The 23,030-nt window shown below is 38.6% G+C and overlaps 3 protein-coding genes across 6 annotated transcripts in view; all 3 read right to left on the bottom strand.

Annotated features, from left to right (window-relative positions):
* Positions 1–23,030, bottom strand: part of LOC119906777 (collagen alpha-1(XIV) chain-like) — a 516,646-nt gene that overhangs the window by 164,073 nt on the left and 329,543 nt on the right. The window lies entirely within an intron of this gene.
* On the bottom strand, positions 60–11,921 carry LOC119906780 (CD209 antigen-like protein E). The gene is made up of 7 exons (XM_038724130.1): positions 11,215–11,921; positions 9,377–9,492; positions 9,053–9,056; positions 2,475–2,564; positions 1,825–1,967; positions 1,205–1,308; positions 60–954 (listed from the first exon to the last, which is right to left on the bottom strand). Exons 1-7 carry the CDS (start codon positions 11,399–11,401, stop codon positions 816–818), a joined length of 783 nt encoding a protein of 260 aa, XP_038580058.1. The 5' UTR covers positions 11,402–11,921; the 3' UTR covers positions 60–815.
* Positions 4,736–8,416, bottom strand: LOC119906794 (CD209 antigen-like protein E). Its single transcript, XM_038724161.1, has 5 exons — positions 7,769–8,416; positions 7,562–7,646; positions 7,198–7,340; positions 6,045–6,148; positions 4,736–5,786 (listed from the first exon to the last, which is right to left on the bottom strand). The coding sequence occupies exons 2-5, from the start codon at positions 7,644–7,646 to the stop codon at positions 5,666–5,668; spliced, it is 453 nt and encodes a 150-aa protein (XP_038580089.1). The 5' UTR covers positions 7,769–8,416; the 3' UTR covers positions 4,736–5,665.

Below are 23,030 nucleotides of genomic sequence, written 5' to 3'. Positions count from 1 at the left end.
TATGGTTTTCACTCAACAGCAGGTTTGTGCTCACATTCACACATTTGTGCAAAGCTGCATTCATGTTCTCCATATAGTTTATTCACACATGCATCTCTGACACAGGAAATGTGATGTGTTGACCAGTTATATTTGTTCTGTCTAGTAGATGAAATGACGTGACAAGTATTAATGGTTCAATGATGATAATAAACCTAAGATGTTAAACACATAACTGTTCTGTTGTAAGTTTATGAAGAAAACAAAAGAGATGATTGAATATCATCCTTACTGACACACATACAGGGGAGGTGACTTATTATCAGTTCATGCATCGTGTGGATTTGATATCTTTTGATTAGCAAAACAGCCCAAGTGTAAATGCAACTAAGCATGAAAGATGAATTGAAATCTTATTCAAAATCAGGTGTATTCTTCTCTCCAAAACACATTCATAATCTTTCCTCCTCCCAAGTGTAACTACATCAGTAAGTGGTCTGTGGAAGAAGCCTATGAGGTTTGTCCTTTATGATAATGGCTTAAATAACACTGAAACAGAAAGGAGCCGTCTTTCCCCTTGTTGTCATGTATGTGACATCTTAGGCTTTTTGAAAACAGGCTGTTGTAATATCCCTCTCTGCAGAGAGGGTAAGTGCACATGTAGTTGTGTGGATGACTTCCAACCAGACTGTTCACTGTGTAGGGCAGAGGAACAATATCTATGTAATCCAGGTTGTAATCCAGGATGCAACACAGAATGAACAACTGAAGAAATGTAAAATGTGAGTTGGTCTAATTTGACAAAGTTGATCCCAACACTACACACCCCTCTGTCCTCAAGATAAACAGGAAAGCCCTTTCTCACAGATCCAGTTCTTCTGATCATCATATCCGCTCGTTGTCCATTTTCCTTGTTTATCGCAGCATGCTGCAGGGTAATAATAGTTGCTGTGCGGGTGTCCTGTTGCCCAGAACCTGTTGGAGAAATAAAATGTTGTCACTCCTGATTATTTTCAATTTGAAGGAAGCTGTTGGATTTTACTTGAAATATTTTTATTGTCAGTAATAAATGACAATTTAACTTTTAATAACGTGTTCAGCTTAGTAAATTAATATAATGTGAAGTAATATTTTTTTCATTTGTTTTCATCTAATTTTAAAAACAAACTTATTTTAGGAAGAAAATGAATTGTGATGGAAACTAAAAACTTTAAAAGCGTCTCACTTTAGTGTCAGCGGCGAGTCGTCCACCCATTCCCCTCCTGTCCGTTCTGTGGCCCGTAGACCAATCCAGGAGTCTCCATCCTTGTTCAGCTCAGTGACATATTTCTAGTAGTTGACAAGAGACAATAATCATTTCTCTGTTCATAATTCAGTAATTCTATTGTGGTACATGTGTGATGTCTGAAAAGTCTGAAGGAAAAAGAAAATCTGTGGCAACTTTTCAGTTCATCAGTGGTGCATAAATCAGAAACACTCAGAGGACTGATGGAATTCAGCTGGTGTCTTTTGTGCTGTGTGCTAGAGACAGGGCGTTCTTACTGTGCACTGTCTTACTGTGCTCCCTCACTCTGCTGTGTGTCCTACCTCTGCCCAACAGCACAAATGCTTGCTTACACACACTCAGGTCCTTCTGTTGAGCCCAGGCAGTCAGATACAGAGAGGAGCACATACACACAGAGCTAGAGAGCTTTTACACTGTGGTCTGAACTTTACGTGTCTATATAGAATATATATTTGTGGTAATGCGTCGTCATAGGAAGCCGACTGGCTGCAGGTCAAAAAAAGTAACAGATCACTGGCAGCTACATCTAAGATCACACACTCAGTAACAAACACACTCACCTGTTCCTCTTCGTTGTTTATGATCACCAGATCTGCTCCTCTACTTTGACAGTCACTTTTGCTGTTATACCAAGTTTTCTTCTCATTGGATTTAAAGTAACAGCTGCATCCAAATCTCTTCCATCCTTCAGGACAACACTTCCCTTCATGTCAAATGAGTGTTAAAAGATGGATTTCATGTCATTCACTGTTAAATTGATAAAACTTGTTGTTTGACTTTCTTCTTAAATATCTTTCTTGCCTGCCACTTGTTGTTTACTCTATAATACACTCAGGTTTTGTCTCATTTCTAACAGAAATAAACAGAGAAAACAGTTCAACAGCATAAAGAATTAAAATGAAAATCAATGGCAAATTCAAGTTATATCAAGTGAACTGGTGTGATGCTGGTGTTCACTGTTAGTTTTTAAACTTTTCTCACCATCAAGTTTGTCCTTCAGCTGCTTTACTTCATCCTGTAACTGGCTGTGATTTTTCCTCAGTGTCTCGTAACTGCTCTGTAACTGACTGATGTTGGCTGCTGTGTCATGAGAAAAACCAACAAGAGATAAAAGAGTAAGACAATTTCAAAATATTTATGCTCAATTAGCAGTGTGAAGTTAGATCCTTTGTATTTTGGTATTTGCTCTTTTTTTAAAAACCTTTCTTACCTGAAATTTGTCCCTGCAGCTCGCTGTAGTTGTTGTTCAGTTTGTCGTATCTGGTCTGCAGCTGGTCTTTTTCCAAAGTGACTGAAATATCTGGTGAGAAGCACAACAACATAAGAAACACCCACAACACCAAATCATTCTGCATTTCCAAACAATTCATGCCTATGAAGCGGCATATAGAGCATGATCTGCCTCTATATTTCTTTAAAAGTTGACTCAGTCCCTTCAGAGAGCGTATGTATGATATTCAGATGAGATCAAACATCTTTGGTTTGCATTTAAAACATAATTCCTCACAGCGTATGAAGACTCCAGCCAATATCAGAAGATACATCACTCCCAGAGTCGCTGCAGTAAAACACCTTCTTCTGACACGATTCTTTGGAGTCTGAGGTCCTACAGAGACAAAATACACAGAGAACATTTAAATTATTCTTGTTTGAAGTTTGAAGTGGCCGCTGTGAACTGTGGAGTTTCATAGTGGCACATTGGCTGCATTACCGTAACCAGCTATGAGGTAACCGAGGTGCAGACCTCTGTAATTATATGTAGGCTATAACCTATCAATAGAAAAAAATCTAATAACAACTATTGATAACACGATCAACTTAAATGAAGGCTTCAGGACCCTGAGGACGCAGCAGATTACACTGTCAAAACCCTTATTTCAACTTGACAAACTGTTTCTCTGATCAGAAGCACATTAAAACGGCGTGCGCGCACTAACTGAGAGCCCCGCTCTGAATTCAGCAGTAACCTGCTGTTTTTATGTTGTCATATAGTAACAATAGTGGCCATTATGCAGTCTGCACATGTCATTCCAACAAAGTCCTGTGATGCCAGTTGTAGGCTGTCAGATACATTTAGCCTGATACATGTTGTGAAGATTAGTATAGCAAGATTTCCCTGTTTGCACGACCTGATCATAGCGTGTCTGTCTGTATCTCTTATGTTATACAATTTTAGTGAGCCAAGCTGTGGAGAGAAAGACCTTGATGAACAGCCTGTGGTTAGTGTGTTCTTAACCAATCACAGTGCTTTGCCCACTTCCTGGTTTGAGCCTTCACTGTGCGCGCACACACACACACACACACACACACACACACACACACACACACACACACACACACACACACAGAGGAAAAGAACAAATTGAGCTTTAAAAAGTATTTTTTACCAACAGGTCCCTTTGTAGGCCTGTGTTTTTCATTATAGATCATTAGTTTGTGTGATTTTGGTGTGAATTTCTGTAAATAAGCTCTATTAAAAGAAACAAAGTCTGGACCTCACTAATTCTAAACCCTGGTTACGGCCTGAGAGGCTGAGTCAGCATTCACAGCCTGTGTTCTTCTACAAACAAACACTTGTATCTCCTCCCACAGTTTGATGTAAAAACGTAAGTGGATGACATCATCAATAGAGTGAAGCAGCCTTGGAAAATCTCCTTCAAATCTTCTCTTTAACTCGCCGTCATGCCAACAATTTTCACTGTTGACACGCAAATAAACAGTTTTTGATATCTTTGTGGGGATGTTCATGCACACAGGCTAGTTCTGCTGTCATTGTCCAGACTTGCACAGTCTGTTTCACTAACTGATTGATGATTTTAGTCACGGGACGTCTGGATCTCAAGTTATCAGAGAAACAGGCTCAGCAACGCCAGCTATCGCTCGGCGGTCGCAGAATAGCGTCAGAATTTCAACATCTTTCAAACATTATTGGTATTATTCAAGCCAGCAATCAGTTTAGCGTCAGCTTTCAACAGCCCACATTCACTCTGCAGTTTCTTCAGAAACTGGATTCTCTAGTTACTCGTTGTCATTCTGTCAGTAAGAAAATTGACTCTTGTGGCACCAGATTACAAAAACAAGACACCTGATAATGACCCATAGTTAATGGTATCTGATTAATGAATTATACATTTTTATATAGCCACACAAAAATGTACATTAACGTCCTTCTTACAGCATCATTTCAGACTTACTTGCTTTTTGTGACCCAGGATCAGCGTGATGCTTTTCATCCTCTGAGATCTCCAGCTGATTCTCCTCTCCCGCTCCTCTGTTGTCTTGAACTCTTCCGGTATATCTCACATTCAAGCTTGAATCTGGTGCAGCGAGAATCCTTGCAGACATTTTGAAACACTGAAAACTTAGTGAACAGCTTCACTGTCTGCTTGTTTGTCTTTGGGTTGGGCAGCTTTCAAAAGAGGAAGTAACAGCAGGACTCACCACTGACACAGATGGACACCACAACATATGTATTATTGAAGACTTGACTTTAATTGAGGCATAAACTACATAAAACTATATTTAAAGCTGAAACATAAAGATGTTTTTTGTCAATGACACTGAGGAAGTATATGGTTTTCACTCAACAGCAGGTTTGTGCTCACATTCACACATTTGTGCAAAGCTGCATTCATGTTCTCCATATAGTTTATTCACACATGCATCTCTGACACAGGAAATGTGATGTGTTGACCAGTTATTTATGTTCTGTCTAGTAGATGAAATGACGTGACAAGTATTAATGGTTCAATGATGATAATAAACCTAAGATGTTAAACACATAACTGTTCTCTTGTAATTTTATGAAGAAAACAAAAGAGATGATTGAATATCATCCTTACTGACACACATACAGGGGAGGTGACTTATTATCAGTTCATGCATCGTGTGGATTTGATATCTTTTGATTAGCAAAACAGCCCAAGTGTAAATGCAACTAAGCATTAAAGATGGATTGAAATCTTATTCAAAATCAGGTGTATTCTTCTCTCCAAAACACATTCGTAATCTTTCCTCCTCCCAAGTGTAACTACATCAGTAAGTGGTCTGTGGAAGAAGCCTATGAGGTTTGTCCTTTATGATCATGGCTTAAATAACACTGAAACAGAAAGGAGCCGTCTTTCCCCTTGTTGTCATGTATGTGACATCTTAGGCTTTTTGAAAACAGGCTGTTGTAATATCCCTCTCTGCAGAGAGGGTAAGTGCACATGTAGTTGTGTGGATGACTTCCAACCAGACTGTTCACTGTGTAGGGCAGAGGAACAATATCTATGTAATCCAGGTTGTTCAGGATGCAACACAGAATGAACAACTGAAGAAATGTAAAATGTGAGTTGGTCTGATTTGACAAAGTTGATCCCAACACTACACACCCCTCTGTCCTCAAGATAAACAGGAAATCTATTTCTCACAGATCCAGTTCTTCTTCTGATCATTATATCTGCTCGTCCAATTTCCTTGTTTATTGCAGCAGGCAGCAGCGTAATATTTGTTGCTGTGCGGGTGTCCTGTTGCCCAGAACCTGTAGGAGAAATAAAATGTTGTCACTCCTGATTATTTTCAATTTGAAGGAGGCTGTTGGATTTTACTTGAAATATTTTTATTGTCAGTAATAAATGACAATTACATTTTTAATAACGTGTTTAACACATAATTCAGCTTAGTAAATTAATATAATGTGAAGTAATATATTTTTCATTTGTTTTCATAATTTTAAAAACAAACTTATTTTAGGAAGAAAATGAATTGTGATGGAAACTAAAAACTAAAAGCATCTCACTTTAGTGTCAGCGGCGAGTCGTCCACCCATTTCCATCCTGTCCGTTCTATGGCCCGTAGACCAATCCAGGAGTCTCCATCCTTGTTCAGCTCAGTGACACATTTCTAGTAGTTGACAAGAGACAATAATCATTTCTCTGTTCATAATTCAGTAATTCTATTGTGGTACATGTGTGATGTCTGAAAAGTCTGAAGGAAAAAGAAAATCTGTGGCAACTTTTCAGTTCATCAGTGGTGCATAAATCAGAAACACTCAGAGGACTGATGGAATTCAGCTCCTCTTGTAGAATAACCATTGTTCAGTGGTGGGAAAAGTACTAAATGTTCCTACTAAAGTAAAAGTACAGATACCACACTAAAATGTTACTCAAATAAAAGTCATCCACTAAAATACTACTCAAGTAAAAGTGAAAAAGTATCTGGATTTAAAAGTTCATTAGTATCAAAAGTAAAAAAGTACTTTTACAGTCAGATACAGAGAGGAGCACATACACACAGAGCTAGAGAGCTTTTACACTGTGGTCTGAACTTTAGGTGTCTATATAGAATATATTGGTGGATGTTTTGTAACACAGTTTTCACACAGATCTGCTTCTACATTCCTTCTACAACATGTTTACAGTGAATCACAACGAGGAAAACAAAAGTGGCAAGATGACAGGTGGATGTTTCCTTTTCTGTGTGGGGGATTAGCCTGCGTTATTGCTCTGCTGCTCTGGTAGTTTCCCCTTCAGACCGTCTGACAGACACAGAAGCACGTTTGGGACTGTATGTTAGGATGAGACAAGGAGGTGGAAACTAAAACTACCTGAAAACACTTTCAGGCAGAAATCTCACCGCAAATGTGAACTTCAGCACCTCCGATAAAGCTCACAGACCCAAACAGAGCCAGTTTGCTCCTCAGTTTTTAGATGGTTATAATGCAAAACTCTACTGAAACATTGTTTTTCAAGTTTTCTCTTTCAAATTTATAACCTTAGTCTCAGAGAATATTCAAGGTGTTTTTGTCTTCGCTCCGTAATGTTTTTTATTTCCACCTACAATGGCCCTAATGCATCGTCATAGGAAGCCGACTGGCTGCAGGTCAAAAACAGAAGTAACAGATCACTGGCAGCTACATCTAAGATCACACACTCAGTAACAAACACACTCACCTGTTCCTCTTTGTTGTTTATGATCACCAGATGTGCTCCTCTACTTTGACAGTCACTTCTGCTCTCATACCAAGTTTTCGTCTCATTGGATTTAAAGTAACAGCTGAATCCAAATCTCTTCCATCCTTCAGGACAACACTTCTCTTCATGTCAAATGAGTGTTAAAAGATGGATTTCATGTCATTCATTGTTAAATTGATAAAACTTGTTGTTTGACTTTCTTCTTAAATATCTTTTTTGCCTGCCACTTGTTGTTTACTCTATAAATACACTCAGGTTTTATATCTGATTTGTAACAGAAATAAAAGATAAAAGAACTATAATTCAAAGTAATGGTGTGATGTTGGTGTTCACCGTTCAACACCTTTAATTTTGTCCTTCAGCCGCTTTACTTCATCCTGATTTTCACTCAGTGTCTCGTAACTGCTCTGTAACTGACTGATGTTCATCTTTAGAAAACCGTAATAGATAAAAGAGTAAGACCATATGAAAACATTTATGCTTGATAACAGTGTGAAGTTAGATCCTATGTATTACAGTATTTGCTTATTTGTTTTTAAACCTTTCTCACCTAAAAGTTGTCCCTGCAGCTCGCTGTAGTTGTTGTACAGTTTGTCGTATCTGGTCTGCAGCTGGTCTTTTTCCAAAGTGACTGTTGAGAAACAACATAAGAAACACCTCAACAACACCAACTCATTCACTATAAACTAAAGACAGTTTAGTTACTTTCTCTGCATAATTAAAATCACTCTAATTCAAACCATAATTTAGTTATTTAGTGTCCTTTAACCTGCCGTGTATGTGGAGATGTTGTAACAACTGGATAACTGACTCGCTCATGTATCAAGTGTGATGAAGAACCAAAATGCAGATCAACACAGTCAAGTAACTGTGCTTAAATGGCGTGAAAGGGTACATCCTGAATGCGGTATATTCAGCTGCCATAAAGAATAGCTCCAGACTCACATGCCATTTGATCAATAAAATGATTGTTTTGTTCATGGCTCTGAAGTTTTTCCCCTCCTACCTTGACTGCAGTGTAAACAAAATGGGACATAAAATCTTCAGTCTTTGTCGCGTGAACAAATGTTTTAGGTACAGGCAAAGCTAGAATGAAGCTTCATTAGTCTGAGTTACACAAATTGAAGGTTTTCCTTCCAAAGTTCATGTGTTTTTAGAAAAATGATCTTGATTTTTATAACTCAGACTTCTGAATTCTCATAATAGCTTCAGCTGAAAGTTAGAATGTACTTTTAAACAGATAACTCTTTCAGCGTGCATATGGCAGGTCAGTTTTATTTGAAGATGAACAAACAAAACAGAACCTGTCCTTTAAAGTCTGAAGCTGGTGCTCTTCACCATTTGAACAAGACCGTCTCATCTTCCTCCAGCTTGTTTTATTAGGCTACGTTCAGACTGCAGGCCTTAAAGGTGACTCTGCAGAGAGTTTGTAGATATTTGAGTCCAACGGCCAAACAAACTCATGGACACGCATTGCCATGGTAACCAGTCCTACTCTGCTGAAATATAGCAGAATCCACAACGTCTGCTGTCCGAGAGCAAGTTAGCTTCAATAAGAGGGCATGTTTTAGTGGCACGAAGTCAAAGCTAACTTTGGGGCTAACCTCCTTCACTCTTAATTCAACAGTTGGCAGCAGCACACGTAAGATCCTCTTTAGTCCGGAGAAGCTGCAGTCTTTATTCACCGGCCTCTGGAACTTCTACTGTACATTTACTGCTGAACAAGCCTTATTGCTGACCCGTTTCTCTCTATTCACCGAGACACCCGTTCACGCTCACGCTCCGTCTATTCCTCCTCTACCGCACACAGACTGACCGCTGAGGCAAAGCTAACAAAGCTAACCAGCTGGGATCATCACAAACATGAAAACAGACAGACATGAGGAAATATTCATTGAATTTAACTAAAACTGCATTGGATAAGAATTGCAAAGCATCCCTTTAATGCTTAATTCTGTTTTTTTTTGGCCTGCAGTCTGAACGCAGCCTTAGATCTGGTTGTGGAGAACTGGAAAGTACATTTTAGTGTAACTGAGCAAACTTTGGTGGAAAACATTTAATAAATGTGCTTCATAGACCAGTTGCAGCAGTTTTTCTGCATTGTGAACAGGTTCAGTTTTGGTTCTCAGTAGTTGTGGGGTGTATTTTATCTTACAACTATGTATAGGAGGATGATTCCAGTTATGGTCAGAAAGCACAGCACTCCAAGACAAAATGCAGCAGCTCTGAAAGGCCTGCTTTGGACGGCTGGAGGATGATTCTCAGTGTGCGGTCCTAAAATGGCAAAGCACACAGAGAGCGGGTTCATTAAAGGAAAACCACATGCGTCATGTTATCATTCCCCACACATAACATTTTAGTCAACAGCTTCACTGCCTTCATCTGTGGTTGTTCAACATCTGTATACAACTGTGAAATGGAGTCTTAACATTACTAACCACTGATTATTTTACCAAATCACAAAAAGACTTTTGTGTTGACCAATTATTGTGATGTAAAACAAACATGAAGTCATCTGAAATGAAGAGTTTTAAAAAGTTTTAAAATGCACAACTGACTCATAACTAAAAGCTGTTAAACTGACTTTGCATCGTCTCCTCTTGAGTCTCTCTCGGCTCTGTATTAATAACTTCTTCCTGTTATGTGGTTGCACTTTGCATTCGTTTGTAAAGCTGTCTTTACTAGAGTTGATGCTTCTCTAGATCTCAGAAATAATTTTTCTTAATTAAACGTTATCATAACCACTGTTGGTAGTAACGTGTTAAAAAAATAATACAGTTACAGTAATGTATTGCTTTTTGCTGTAACGCAGTAATATAATGCATTACTAAAAAAATCAGTAATATCATACCCGTTACAATCTCAGTAACGCGTGTTACAACGCATTTTAACCCAAAATTAAGTCGGTGAATTATTACAAATACAAAACTAACACCGAGAAACATTTCAGCACCAGAAATACAAATCCATGAGTAAAGAAGTAATATTATTTCCTGTTACTGGAATCCGAAGGTCGAGATTATAAGCAGGGTGCAAACTACAGGGGAGCTCGGCTCCTCTTAACAAGACAGTAGCTTCCCAGATGGGTCATACGTAAATAGATCTCTATAGGCTGTGTGTTTGTACTTTAATGAATTACTTTAATGATCAGAGAGGCTGCTGTCAGTTCATCCTGACCAATCCTGTCAGAGTGTCGGGGGATTCAAATAATCGGTGACATTATGCTGCTGTACCTCGTGTGTAAATGTGCACAGCGTCTTTCTTAATGGGGAAACGATTCATCCTGTTTCACCCAACCAACCTCGCTACTTATCAGAAGGTTGATTTCTATGACAGAGACCCACCTGATCGTCGGATATAACTCTGCACATCGCTAGAACCCACCTGTGCAGACACAGCTTGCTATCAGAATAAAGCTCCCCTTAAACAGCAGAGAAAGTAATGCAAAGTAAAGCAAAAGTAGTTTAAAGCATTACAATTCAGAGACAGTAATATTGTAATATAACCAATTACTTTCAAATGACAGTAACCAGTAATCTGTACTATAATGTATTACATTTTGTAAATAAGTTGCCCAACACTGACCATAGCCAATATGAATCATGACCAAAACATTAGATCCAGGTTGTGTTCACAAATACTTGGTGGCAATTAAAATTCAGCTAAGGTGGCAGAAGATTTCAGTAACAGAACAGCTGAAATAAGTAATTTATTAGAACATAATCCAACCAGCTACAGGAATACATGCATTACATTATATGGTAGCAACCTTTGTGTTTCCTGTAGTTATTTGGATTATGTTCTGCACTGTAGATAAATAGAAACAAACATAGACGCTAATGGGCTGCAGTTCTGTGGGATTGGAAATCAACGTGTTACAAACTGAGAGTAAACTCAGAGGTCACACATTAGTCCAACATGATTCAAACAGACGATCACACAAACAAGATAAACATTATTTTTTATATCATTGATTTGTCATAATTTCTCACTTACCTCCGTCGTGTGACTGAAGATCAGTGTGATCATCTCTGATATCGTCTGTACTCTCGTAGATAGCCACCGTTCTTTCTTCCCACTCTACGTTGTCCTCCTGCACCTTTCTGTTGTATCTCACCTTCTTTGAGAAATCTGGTTTGGCATAAATATCTGAGGACATCTTGAGAGGACTGAGACAATTCATTCAGCAACAACAATATGTATGTATTAATAGACCTAACCACATTTTTTTCACACCTGTCCCACCTTCTTTACCCCTCACCCACACACACACACACACATACATACAGAGCAGATTAACAGTTTGGCCAAAACAGGAAATGTCAGTCATTTTCTACAGAAAAACTTAAATCATTTCCCAACCAAGTTGTAATGTTTAACAAAGTTACAGTGACAATCATAACCCTATGACAATTGATTAGAATACATATCCTGCTTTGGAACAAGGTCTTAGAGCATCTGTCTGTCAATACATGATTTAACAACATACTTTTACTACTGTGGGGCAGATTGAAACTGAAAATGACTTTGACGCCCTCACATTTCTGTTACTGCCACCATCTGGCCAGTTCTTCCAATGGTACAAAGGAAACCCTAAAATATAAAATCAACTTTATGCACCACACTAAATGAACTTGATTATGACCTTTCTGTAAGTACCCTCAGGACAAACTCATTACTCTGAGAATAGCATGAAAGTCAGTATGAGTGCGACTTCTAACACGGTGTTATTTGGTAAAGTCATGAACATTTTCTGATTGCCTTTATTATGTAGTTTTTAAGGGAGGACAGCAGGAACTATGGATAAAGAGAGGGAGAAATGCTGTGCATTAAAGGTCCTTTCAAATCCATTACATCACAGTTACATGGCACACATGTTGGCCTCCATGATCTCCAGGAAACTCTCAATAGATCTGTTTCTCAGAGAGCCATTGATTGGATCCCGTCATGTTGTTTGTTCCTCGCAGATTATGCTGTGGACCCGCGTCCGACCTCAGGCTTTACATTCACTTGTACCTGCCAGAACCAACAGAAGAAGCACTATATTGGTATAGGGAGAAGCCACAAAGCACATGGAATTATTGATGTATGCAGTTCTTGTGCTCATAATAAGGTGTTATGGACTAAAACACCTCTTCATATTTAGTTTCTTTATGTCTTCGTATGTACTCTACAGAAGACAGAAGAGTTTTAAAACATGAAAAAAGATTTTTTTATAATTACAAATTAAAAACAATATTTAGCATGTTCAGCTTCCAGTGAAGAGGGCAGCACAGAGGAGGGTTAATATGAACATGTTGGTGCACTCGTGTGGTGGAGCAGTAGATTACAAGTTCATAATACTGAGCTTTAAAGAGCCAAGATCAGCAGCTTGAACCTCTGTGGCTTTTCACTTCTTAAATATGAACCAAAATTCAAGTTCATTTCACCACAACAGCTACACACCACGCACAACATGTTGCATTGATGTCAAATTAAAACTATGGGTTGAATTGTTTAGTGATAATTATTGTATGAACACTGTCGGCCTCACCCAGGACTAATTTAAAATAAAAATATTTAACATTACCTTGAAACACAATTGAGATGGAGTGGTGTATAAAGACCTTACATAATGAACTGTTTTATTGCATTGCCTCCTGCGAAACTGAACATTATTACTTGAGCTGAGAGCAAACTAACTTTACATGCTAACAGTACACTATTTTGGCAGTTATTCATCATTTAGTAATACTGTTACACCAATGAAAGATGCTAAAAGGTCTACATAATACTTATAAGTCAACTGTAAAACACTGTTAGATTATACTTCATCACAAGCAGGAAATATGTTTTTCCTAAAAATATACTAGCTGTTTGTGACCTTCTTGCCACAGCTCGCATCGATGTGCCATCCTGGATGAGCTGCACCACCTGAGCCACTTGTGTGGGTTGTAGACTCCATCTCATGCTACCACTAGAGTGAAAGCACCGCCAGCATTCAAAAGTGACCAAAACATCAGCCAGGAAGCATAGGAACTGAGAATGGTCTGTGGTCACCACCTGCAGAACCACTCCTTTATTGGGGTGTCTTGCTAATTGCCTATAATTTCCACCTGTTGTCTTTTCCATTTGCACAACAGCATGTGAAATTGATTGTCAATCAGTGTTGCTTCCTAAGTGGACAGTTTGATTTCACAAGAGTGTGACTGACTTGGAGTTACATTGTGTCGTTTAAGTGTTCCCTTTATTTTTTTGAGCAGTACTTATACAGGCTGAGTACAGACAAATAATATAATTCCATCAATATTATACCACTTATGTACAAATATAATTTAGCTGAACCTCTAATTTGAATGTACACCCACATACACACATTCAGTTCTTTTTACATTAACAGTAATATTTAGTTTTGATTCTACAGTATTTAACTTACGTACATCCATCCTGTGTTGAAATATCAACCTGATGGTCTGTGAAAGTCTGCACCTTAATAGATTTCAACCAGTCTGTCCACTCTCTGTTTTTATTTTCTTGCATGCAGAACGAGAGCGTGTAGGTAGTTTCTCAACTGACTGCGCTTAACATAATGTTGATATTAAACAGTTCTTCATAACACTAGATCACAGTCAGTGACAACAATTTAGAAGGTTTACCATATTTATTTCTACAGTAGCCACGTATGGCATTTGCATTGTAGTTGAGGTTTGGTCAACATTATGCAACTTAAACACTTACCCAGAGGTGTAGGTATAGAGAGTGCAGACTGTGCACCCAGCTGATCTTTGATAGTTGCATGGTAAAAATGTAAAAATGCATCTAGACTTAATGAGTAGACTCAGAGATTGCCTCTTACCTTTATGCTGACAATGAGATCAAGTGTTATATATGCCCTCAAATGTGAATATCCCCCTTTTTGGGGTGGCAGTCAGTAGTTTTACCCACAAAAGTCTGAAGCAAATGCCATATGTGGCTACTGTAGAAATTAGATTCCATAGAATGAATATTGTCTTATTTTCTTTGGTATTCGTGTCACATAGCTCAAATATGCAATGAGGATTGCTGGGTAACATACGTGTGGCTGCCCAATCTCAAGTTTATATTTGATCATGTGACAAGACGAGACAGGAGACAAAAAAACAGGATGAGAAGGTTGCAAAACTCCCAAATAATTTTGGATTTTTGGACAAGGACATTGTCAAAGATTTTTTTAATGCAAGGCTCGTCGGATGCAAATACATTGTCTAGGTGACATAGAGACTGGTTTCTTGTATACAAACACTACTAGATGCACGCGCAGCCAGGGGGCAAAAGCGCTTCGGTAGCTGTCAGAAGAATGTAGTCAACAGCTGGGATCAACGTAGATTACGCATTGTTTGTAAATTCTTGTTGACTTAATAAACTGCCATTTCAGAGATGGATCTTTTGTTTGTGTCTCATTTCGCATGTTTGACTGTGCTGCAGATCAGCGAAACCGGACCTAATGTTGAGGGAGAACGAGGGAGAGAAGTGTTCTTTCCACAGCTGTAAGTACTGCCATTAGGCCTAACGTAGCTGTGTCACCCACAGAGATGCAAAGAACATGGTCTTCTGTAAACGTTTTATTGAAGCATCTGCTAAAGCAACATGAAACTTAGCCTGCTAACATTACTGCCAGTGATGCATCCACTCGGTAGGAGAAAGTGGCGTTAATCAACGTTTTGTGTTTTGTAAAAGCACTGAATACTTCTCTTATAAATGCATGTGCAAAACAGTAACGTTAGTTCATTGTTTGTTTTTATCTCAGACAGTGGCGTTAAACATTATATGCTTCATAAAAATCATCCTCATTGATGCCTTTATGGGTAACATTACGTGATTAGTTTAAAAAGTTGGGAGAGACTTGTTTTGTTTTTTTCTATTTCAGCCAGTGAGGTTAAGAAATGTCGTGTACTGTAAAAATCATCCTCATGATGCTGTTATGGATACGGGATCATTTAATATGTCGGGAGAGACCTGCTTTGTTTTTTAATTATTTTTAATAGCCTGCTATAACCATAGCCTATATGATGCAGACTCTCAGACCAGAGGATGCTGCATCATGTGTTTTCATTTGGGCTGGTTGTCGACTTCTCTGGTTAATTATTATTCCAGTAAAGTGGATTCATATCTAAAATACGCTGCTGAACAGGTTTCCCGTCACTTTTAAGTATGGGGTGCGGTGGTTGAACTGTTGTAACTGAACCCGTCTATACTGACTCTAAATCCATCATGTGATGGTATTTTAGCAGCAGCAGTGTGCGTGTGTTGAACATAGAGCTGTTCAATTTAATATGTTAATGGAAAATATTAATTTAAGGAGCTTTCAATTAAGGAGATTAGATATTTACTACATCTAATCTTATCAGTTGTTAAACCGTGCACAGTGAGGAAACAGGGCACGCAGATTTGCCCGTATAGGGTTCCCTTCTAGACACGAACACAGTGTATGTGTGCGTGTGTGCTCTTTGTAACTGTGGAGCCCAGGGCCCAGCAGCAGAGCCTGCACTGGGACCCGTTGTTACTACCTTATGCTACTGCTTGTACCCCATTTATACTTGGCCAGTTCATGCATCTTGCGTGGATTAGATTGATTTTGATTACCAACAAAGCCCAAAGTGTAAATTCAACTAAGCAGTCAAGATAGACTGAAATCTGATTTACCATCAGATGCATCCTTCTCTCCAAAACACATTCATAATCTTCACTCCTCCCAAGTGTAACTACATCAGTAAGTGGTCTGTTCAGTTCATCTCTATGAGGTTTGTTCCTTATGATAATGGCTCAAGTAATATTGAGAGAGAAATGATCCATTTCCAACCTGTCGTTACGTATGGACGTCTCCAGCTATTTAAACATGGACTGATTATGATTCAGCTTGCATATAGGGCTGTCGCAGTGAAGTAATTTCCATGTTAGGTCTCGACATGTTGAGCGGTATCGCATTTTTCATCAATGATTAATTTGTGCATATGCAGGTCTCACTCACTGCACGCAGCAGCTAGCTGCTGCGTGCTAGTCAACATTGCCAAGCAAACTCCTTTTTGTAGTTTGACCATGTCTTTTTCAGACGTAGCTATATCATTACCTTCAGGGCTTGTCTATCAAGTCAATTTACATACCGCAGCAACGCGTGGCTTCAGAGTTTGAAGTCAATTATTGCGACAGCCCTACTTGCATACATAATTCCTAGTCATTTAGAAGCAAAACTTGCTATTGTGACATTTATTTGGTCCCTGATTGGTGCAGCCACTGAACCATCTGTTGGTGAGAGAACATGAACACAACAAAGTGTTCCTTGGAATTTTTTAATACACAGTATATTACTAAAAATATGTGGTATCTTATTACCCACGAAATCTTACTTTATCTGATCTTCTTTTAAATTCAGATTTGGATTGTATGTGTCATGAATGCATCTAGCCTGTGTCGCATATTTTCACATAAAAATCACAGACTGATCTAAATTATTACAAGCTAAACTAATAACAACCTCCCGAGTCAATGTCTTATTTACTTTTATTAATATCCCTGTAGGGCTGCAGATACACAATTCACATGTAGATGTGTGTGACCTCCAAACAGGCTGCTCACTCTGTACTAGAAGTCTGAAGTTTTTGTAATGTTTCATCCTACTTTTTAAATATCTCTATCTCACAGATCCAGTTCTTACGATTATAACGTTCGCTCTGTGTCCATTCTCCTTGTTGATTGCAGCATGCTACAGTGCACTGGTCCCAGGGCTGGTGTGACAATCCTGATGCCCACAACCTGTAGGAGAAATAAAATGTTGTCACTCCTGATTATTTTCAATTTGAAGTAAGGTGCTGGATTTCACTTCAAATATTTATATTATCAGTAGTGCAGGGCAATGATTAAAATTTGTAATCGTGATTAATTGCATGATTTTCTGCGAATAATCACATTGTTGTGTGCGCAAAATTAATTTATTTTTTATTTTTAATTTCATTTAAAAGTACTGCTATATCACAAAAGTGCATTAACGTGGTTTGCAAACACTTCAAAATTGCAATTCAAAAACTTAGGTGCTTTACCAGCAGTATTCCCTTTATTCAGTAGAAATAAAACATTCTTGTATATCTCAACTTAAACATTAATGTAATCAAATCAAATGAAACCAAAGTTATTTGCCGCTGCCAGGGCATTACCGTTTATCTAGCTTGGTAAAACAAGTAAGTCCAGAGCCATAATCATACACAACATAACAGCCCTTCTGAGCAACAGGTTAACATATATGAATCTGTTTTCCTGTCTTTTATGAACAGGTATCAGCAGAAACATTTTTCTTTTATCAGGGATAAACAGTCTATGGCAAGTGTCCCTGTTAGAGTGAGCTGAAGTGGTCGCCTCACGCACACAACCGCCCACTGCCGAAGTTGAATTGTCTTGAAATTTTTGTACGCGATGCGCAGCACAACTCATTGGAAGTTTCCAGAATCTATTATGTTTACTAAATAGGACATCAACAGGAGGAATTCGCATGGCACAGCATCCCCACTAAACTAGATGAAGGCCTATCAGGTAAAAGTTATGTAATGTTAGCCTATAATAGGCTACAGCTACATCTTGAGAGCACTGAGACATTTGCATTTACATAAAGTGAAGTGCAGCTGCTGTTCACTATGTTGACTGGTTACTATGCTGCTGATACTTGAATGTGTGAAAGCATACACTGCAGTACTAACTATGATATATTTCAATAATGTAATAACCTGTACTGTTGCTGCTGTCAATTTTAATTGTCTCTGCTTCTGTCTGGTTTCAGCAGAGAAAAATGACATACTTACTTTTTATTCATTTGACTCTTCTGGATCCGGTGTTGTGATTTTTGTTACTTTAGTTAGTTTGACCAAAACAGGAAATTGTTGTATCCACAGATAAACTAAAGCCAATTTTGTAATGTAATGTTTAATGAAGTAAAAATGCCAATCATAAACCTAAGACAGTTTATAAAATTCATAAGTTGTTTGGACCAAGTTATTAGAGCATCTGTCTGTCAATCCAGATTGTCCAAGAAAATGTTGTGTTGACGCCCTTATGTAGTTTTTAAGTGAGGACAGGAACCCATGGGAAACGAGAGATAGAAATGCTGTGAAACAAAGGTCCTTGGCAAGATTCAAACATTATGTATTCATTATATCACAGGTACACGCACACATGTTGGCCACCAAGGTCAAAAGGAACTCTCAAAAAAATTGTTTCTCATAGATCCATTGATTGGATCCAGTGTTGTTGTTTGTCCATGTTCCTTGCAGAATAATAAATGCTATGGACCTGGGCCTGTCTTCCGCTTTTACATTCACTCCTACCTGCCACTATGACTATATTGGAATTATTGATATGAGATTATTCGTGCAGTTCATGTGCTTGGAAAGATAAAATGAATTATGGACTGTCACTGCTTTTGAGCTTTTATATTTAGTTTCTTAGTCTCGTATGTACACTACAGAGGAAGACTCTCAGAAAGTGAAGTGTTTTTCTTTTATTCCTAATTGAAGAAACACATTTTCTTTTGTGTAGGCAATTTCTTTGCTTTTTCACCATGATCAGTTTTCAGTGAACAAGGCAGAACAGAGGATTAATATGAATATGTTGGTGCCCTCGTGTGGTGGAGCAGTAGACTGCAAGTTCCTTATACTGAACTATAAACCTGCAAGCAATTTTGCATTTAAAAGACTTGTAATAGCCATCTCAAGACAGCCCAGACGTCAGGCTAAAACAAAGTCAGTGAAAAGTTAATAGACATGTAACCGCAGCCTAAGGATAGACTAGTCATCAATTAGACTATTACACTATTGAACGACCACCTATATATGACATATATATGTGGTCGTTATAGTGCGTGTCTATTAAAGACGTGGTATTCTGCTCATTTTCAGGTTCATAATCCTGTTTAGGATGTACCAGAACAGGTTTACATGGTTTAAATTTCAAAAAACGCCATATTTTTGTCATACTGCACATTGCTGCAGCTCCTCTTTTCACCGTGTTGAAGGATTCGTTTTAGCTGTGGAGTGATACATCTTGTCTCTAAATGATCTTTGCTGGGAGTTGCACATGCGCAGTTCCTTGTTAAGGACTACGAGCCAATCAGGGCAGGTCAGCGAAAGGCCGGTAATAGCCAATCAGAAGCATAGAAAGTTATTAATCTGTAACAAAAGTATCTTTCATCCATAAAGTTTTAACTGAGCTCTGTCTCTACATCACAGGAAAACTTTTCCGCTGACTGCCTGGAGGGTAGCTAGTGTTTGGAGGGAGAGGAGCTGTGTGCTGCAGCTCACGGTTTTTCCACCGGGTTTTTGAGGGCGTTTCAGACTAGTCGCTCAGCGAGCATTATGACACGTATTTCATTGTGACATCACAGAAAGGGAAGTAAAGCCTGGACTACAACACGAGCTGTTTTCAGGCAGTTCAGAGCAGAGTTTTCTGTAGGAGATGGGAACTCCCTTTGGGCTGGCTCTGGGCTTTTTCACTTTGCAAACCTGTTACATGCACAAAAAGGAATATACTCAGTAAGGGGGAGGGAAAAAGCCTAAAACCATAATACCACCTCTTTAATAGACATTGACTATGGGTCTAGTTTTAAACAAGGTTGAATTTAGGCTGTCAGTGAAAGTGCTAACTGCGTCTGTATCTGTAGCTAGTTAGCTCAGTTAGCCGGGCAGGTAGTGGTCCTAGCTGAGCCCTACAGTGCCAAGAGCCAAAGCTGGCAAGAAAACCACTTCTGTACTGTATTCTCTATTGTCAAAAGCCGTTTTTCTATTACCAGTACCAGTTCAGCTCGCCTCGACTTGACTCTGTTTAGGCCTACCGTGCTCCATTTCCATTGCAGATAGCACCCAGAGATAGTACCCCTCAATGGAAAACCAAACAAAGGCGAGTAGAGTCGAGGCGAGTAGAGCTGGTACCGTGCAGTGGAAAAGGGGCTAAACTGGCCTGTGTTCCCCCAGCCGTGGGAGCGTGTGTTCATTCAGCGGTGAAGGCGGACCTCTGACACCAAAGTAAATGAACAATATAACAGGTGGATTGTTTAATCTATGGTTTTTGTATTGTTCTGTCAACAATGTTTTTGCGAACAAAGCTAACACGCTTATCTGTCAAAATAAATGCTATTATTCTTTTGTATCCTAACATTTCATGTTATCAAACTTTGTATTATTCAATGCACTGAATTGAGAATCTCTAAACAAGACAGCTATATATTTTCCCTCGCAAAGAAAACATTTATTTTGCGATAGTCTGACCACGTAATGATAGCCTTTGGATATTGCTGGAAATTGTTCTAAATCCCCCTCCTTAAAGGTTAATTATTATAATCATTTAATATGCATTGCATTTAAATAGCACTTTTCATACACAAAAGCGATTACAGTACAGGTCCTACCAGCTGGACATGCAGTCTGCCAAAATGTGTATCTCCCTCCATAATGCACAGATGGTGGCCTACCATCAAGTTGCTTTTGTTTGTTTGTTTGTATACTTCAGATCATGTCTGATAACAGAGATAAACACGAACAAAATTATAAACGCAGCTCTTGTTTTTGCACCCATTCATCACAAGCTGAATTCAAAGATCTAAGACTTTCTCTATGTACACAAAAGGCCTATTCTCTCAAATATTGTTCACAAATCTGTCAAACTGAGAGATCATCCATCCACCTCATAAGTGTGGCATATCAAGATGCTGATCAGATAGCGTGGTTTGTGCACAGGTGTGCTTTAGGCTGGCCACAATAAAGGAATTTTGTTCAGAGTATGAGGTATCTTCCTTTATTCAATTTTCTTTTAAGTCAAGTTGGATTAGCATCATCATATGTTTTATTTATACATAGAGGGAGAGAGAGAGACTTCTATTTGTCTGTGGTACATGCCGTTCAGTGGCTTGTGTCTCCATGAAGGTTTTTCGTCTTCCTGTCCTCACTCTTGGGTTTCTGCTGCCTGAGGTACTCACTAAGCCCTTCATATGGGGGCCATCTTCCTGATGTAGTCCAGGATCTTTTCCGTTTCATCCAGTCATCTTGACACTCATTAGCCCTCGGCCTCCCTACACACCTCTCTGTCATCAAGGAAAACAAGAATATTTTTCTCACAGATCGTTCTTATGATCAGAGTATATACTCTGTGTCCATTTTCCTTGTTGATCGCAGCATGCTGCAGGGTACTGGTTTCTTTGCTGGTGTGGCGATCCTGCTGCCAGAACCTATAGGACAAATACAGGTTGTTATTTGTTGTCACTCCTGATTATTTTCAATTAGTAGTAAGCTTTTGGATTTCACTTCAAATATTATTAGCAGTTAAACACATAATTCAGTTTTGTAAATTGATGTAATCTGCATTGATCTTTTTTTCATTTGTTTACATTCTACTTTTTAAAACAACACATTCTCACTCCCGGTCAATTTAGCAACGCTTAGCAACAACAAAATGACACGTCCACTAAAGTTAGCAACAATAAAATAAAAAAGCGATCGCTATTTGAAACTGATTATTGAAGTTGTGATACTTTGCAATTTGGTTAGGTTTAGGCAACAAAACTACTTGGTTAAGGTTAGGAAAAGATCATGGTTTGGGTTAAAATAACTATGTACACTTGCCTGACTTAAATAAAAATATTTAATGTTGACTTTTTGTTACACGTTGGACATGAACCACCGCTCTCCTGGTTCAAAGTCAGGGTTCTGGCCCGCCATCCACCCCAACCACCCTCCTTAATCAGTCTTTTCTGTTAAATATATACCTATCTTTACCATCAAAAACTGATACTACAGGACTTCCCCCTCTGCGTTGAACTATGACGCTGTACTGATACCCAGTCCGTTACAAACCGACGCAGATGGGTATTGACCATGCGTCCATATGTGACGAGTCAGGAAGTGAGAACGGTTGTTTAAAAGACGTTTTGTTAGTGACAAATGTGATAGAAAAAAAACTTTGAAACGTCTTACTTTTCTGTCAGCAGCGAGTGGTCCACCCATACCATTCCCATCTTGTTGGCTTATTTTCCTGTATGACCCTAGACCAATCCGGAGTCTCCACAGTTCATACTCTTCACCAGCTCTACAACAAATTCCTAGTAGTTGACAAGAGACATAAAATCTTCATTATTGTATTATAATTAATAATCATTTGTGATGTCTGAAGTCTGAATGCAACTTTTCAGTTCATCCGTGGTGCATATATCAGTTTTCTTCTTAATCTCATTGAGCATGAGCCTCATCTTGCCAGACAGCCACTCTAGGAGAGAGCAAAAGTGCTGACTTTCTCCATTTATTGACAATTTGTCTTCCGTGGACTGATGAACATCAAGGCTTTTAGAGACCCTTTGGTAAACCTTTGCAGCTTCATCCAAGTCGCAATTCTTAATCTTGGGTTTTCTGAGAGCTCTTTTGTTTGAGACATGGTTTATCAGGCAATGCTTCATGACAATGGCAAATAAAAAGTTGTTGTGTGTTTTATAGGCATGGCAGCTCTAACCAACGCTTCTATGTTGCCTCATTGATTGGACTCCAGGTTGGCTGACTCCTGACTCCAATTAGCTTTTGAGAAGTCATAGCCTAGGGGTTCACGTACTTTTTATCCCTGCACTGAATGTTACATGGTATGTTCAGTAAAAACAAAAACATATAATTGTTTGTTCAGTTTAGTTTAAGCAGCTATTTTTTTATATGTTGTGACCTGATGAAGATCAAATCACATTTCATGAACAATTCTGCAGAAATCCAGGAAAATTCCAGTGTTCATACGTTTTCTTGCGACTTTATTAAGGATTACAACAATGCCACTTAAAAGCATGT

Source organism: Micropterus salmoides, unplaced genomic scaffold (assembly GCF_014851395.1).
Source record: "Micropterus salmoides isolate LMB-PRFRI ecotype aquatic unplaced genomic scaffold, ASM1485139v1 Ms_hic_scaffold_17, whole genome shotgun sequence".
NCBI lineage: Eukaryota > Metazoa > Chordata > Actinopteri > Centrarchiformes > Centrarchidae > Micropterus > Micropterus salmoides.
Note: the sequence above shows the minus strand (reverse complement) of the source record. Positions and strands in the feature narration are given on the sequence as shown.

What these genes read in the sequence shown, in the direction of transcription:
- LOC119906794 (XM_038724161.1), bottom strand. Translation starts at nt 7,646, where the DNA reads ATGAACATCAGTCAGTTACAGAGCAGTTACGAGACACTGAGTGAAAAT. An exon ending in TAAACAACAAAGAGGAACAG is followed by an intron (nt 6,149 to 7,197) that starts GTGAGTGTGTTT and finishes GTCAACTACTAG; the next exon opens with AAATGTGTCACTGAGCTGAA. An exon ending in GACTCGCCGCTGACACTAAA is followed by an intron (nt 5,787 to 6,044) that starts GTGAGATGCTTT and finishes TTTCTCCTACAG; the next exon opens with GTTCTGGGCAACAGGACACC.
- LOC119906780 (XM_038724130.1), bottom strand. Translation starts at nt 11,401, where the DNA reads ATGAATTGTCTCAGTCCTCTCAAGATGTCCTCAGATATTTATGCCAAA. An exon ending in TCTTCAGTCACACGACGGAG is followed by an intron (nt 9,493 to 11,214) that starts GTAAGTGAGAAA and finishes TTGCCATTTTAG; the next exon opens with GACCGCACACTGAGAATCAT. An exon ending in GCTGCAGGGACAAATTTCAG is followed by an intron (nt 1,968 to 2,474) that starts GTAAGAAAGGTT and finishes TTTGACATGAAG; the next exon opens with GGAAGTGTTGTCCTGAAGGA.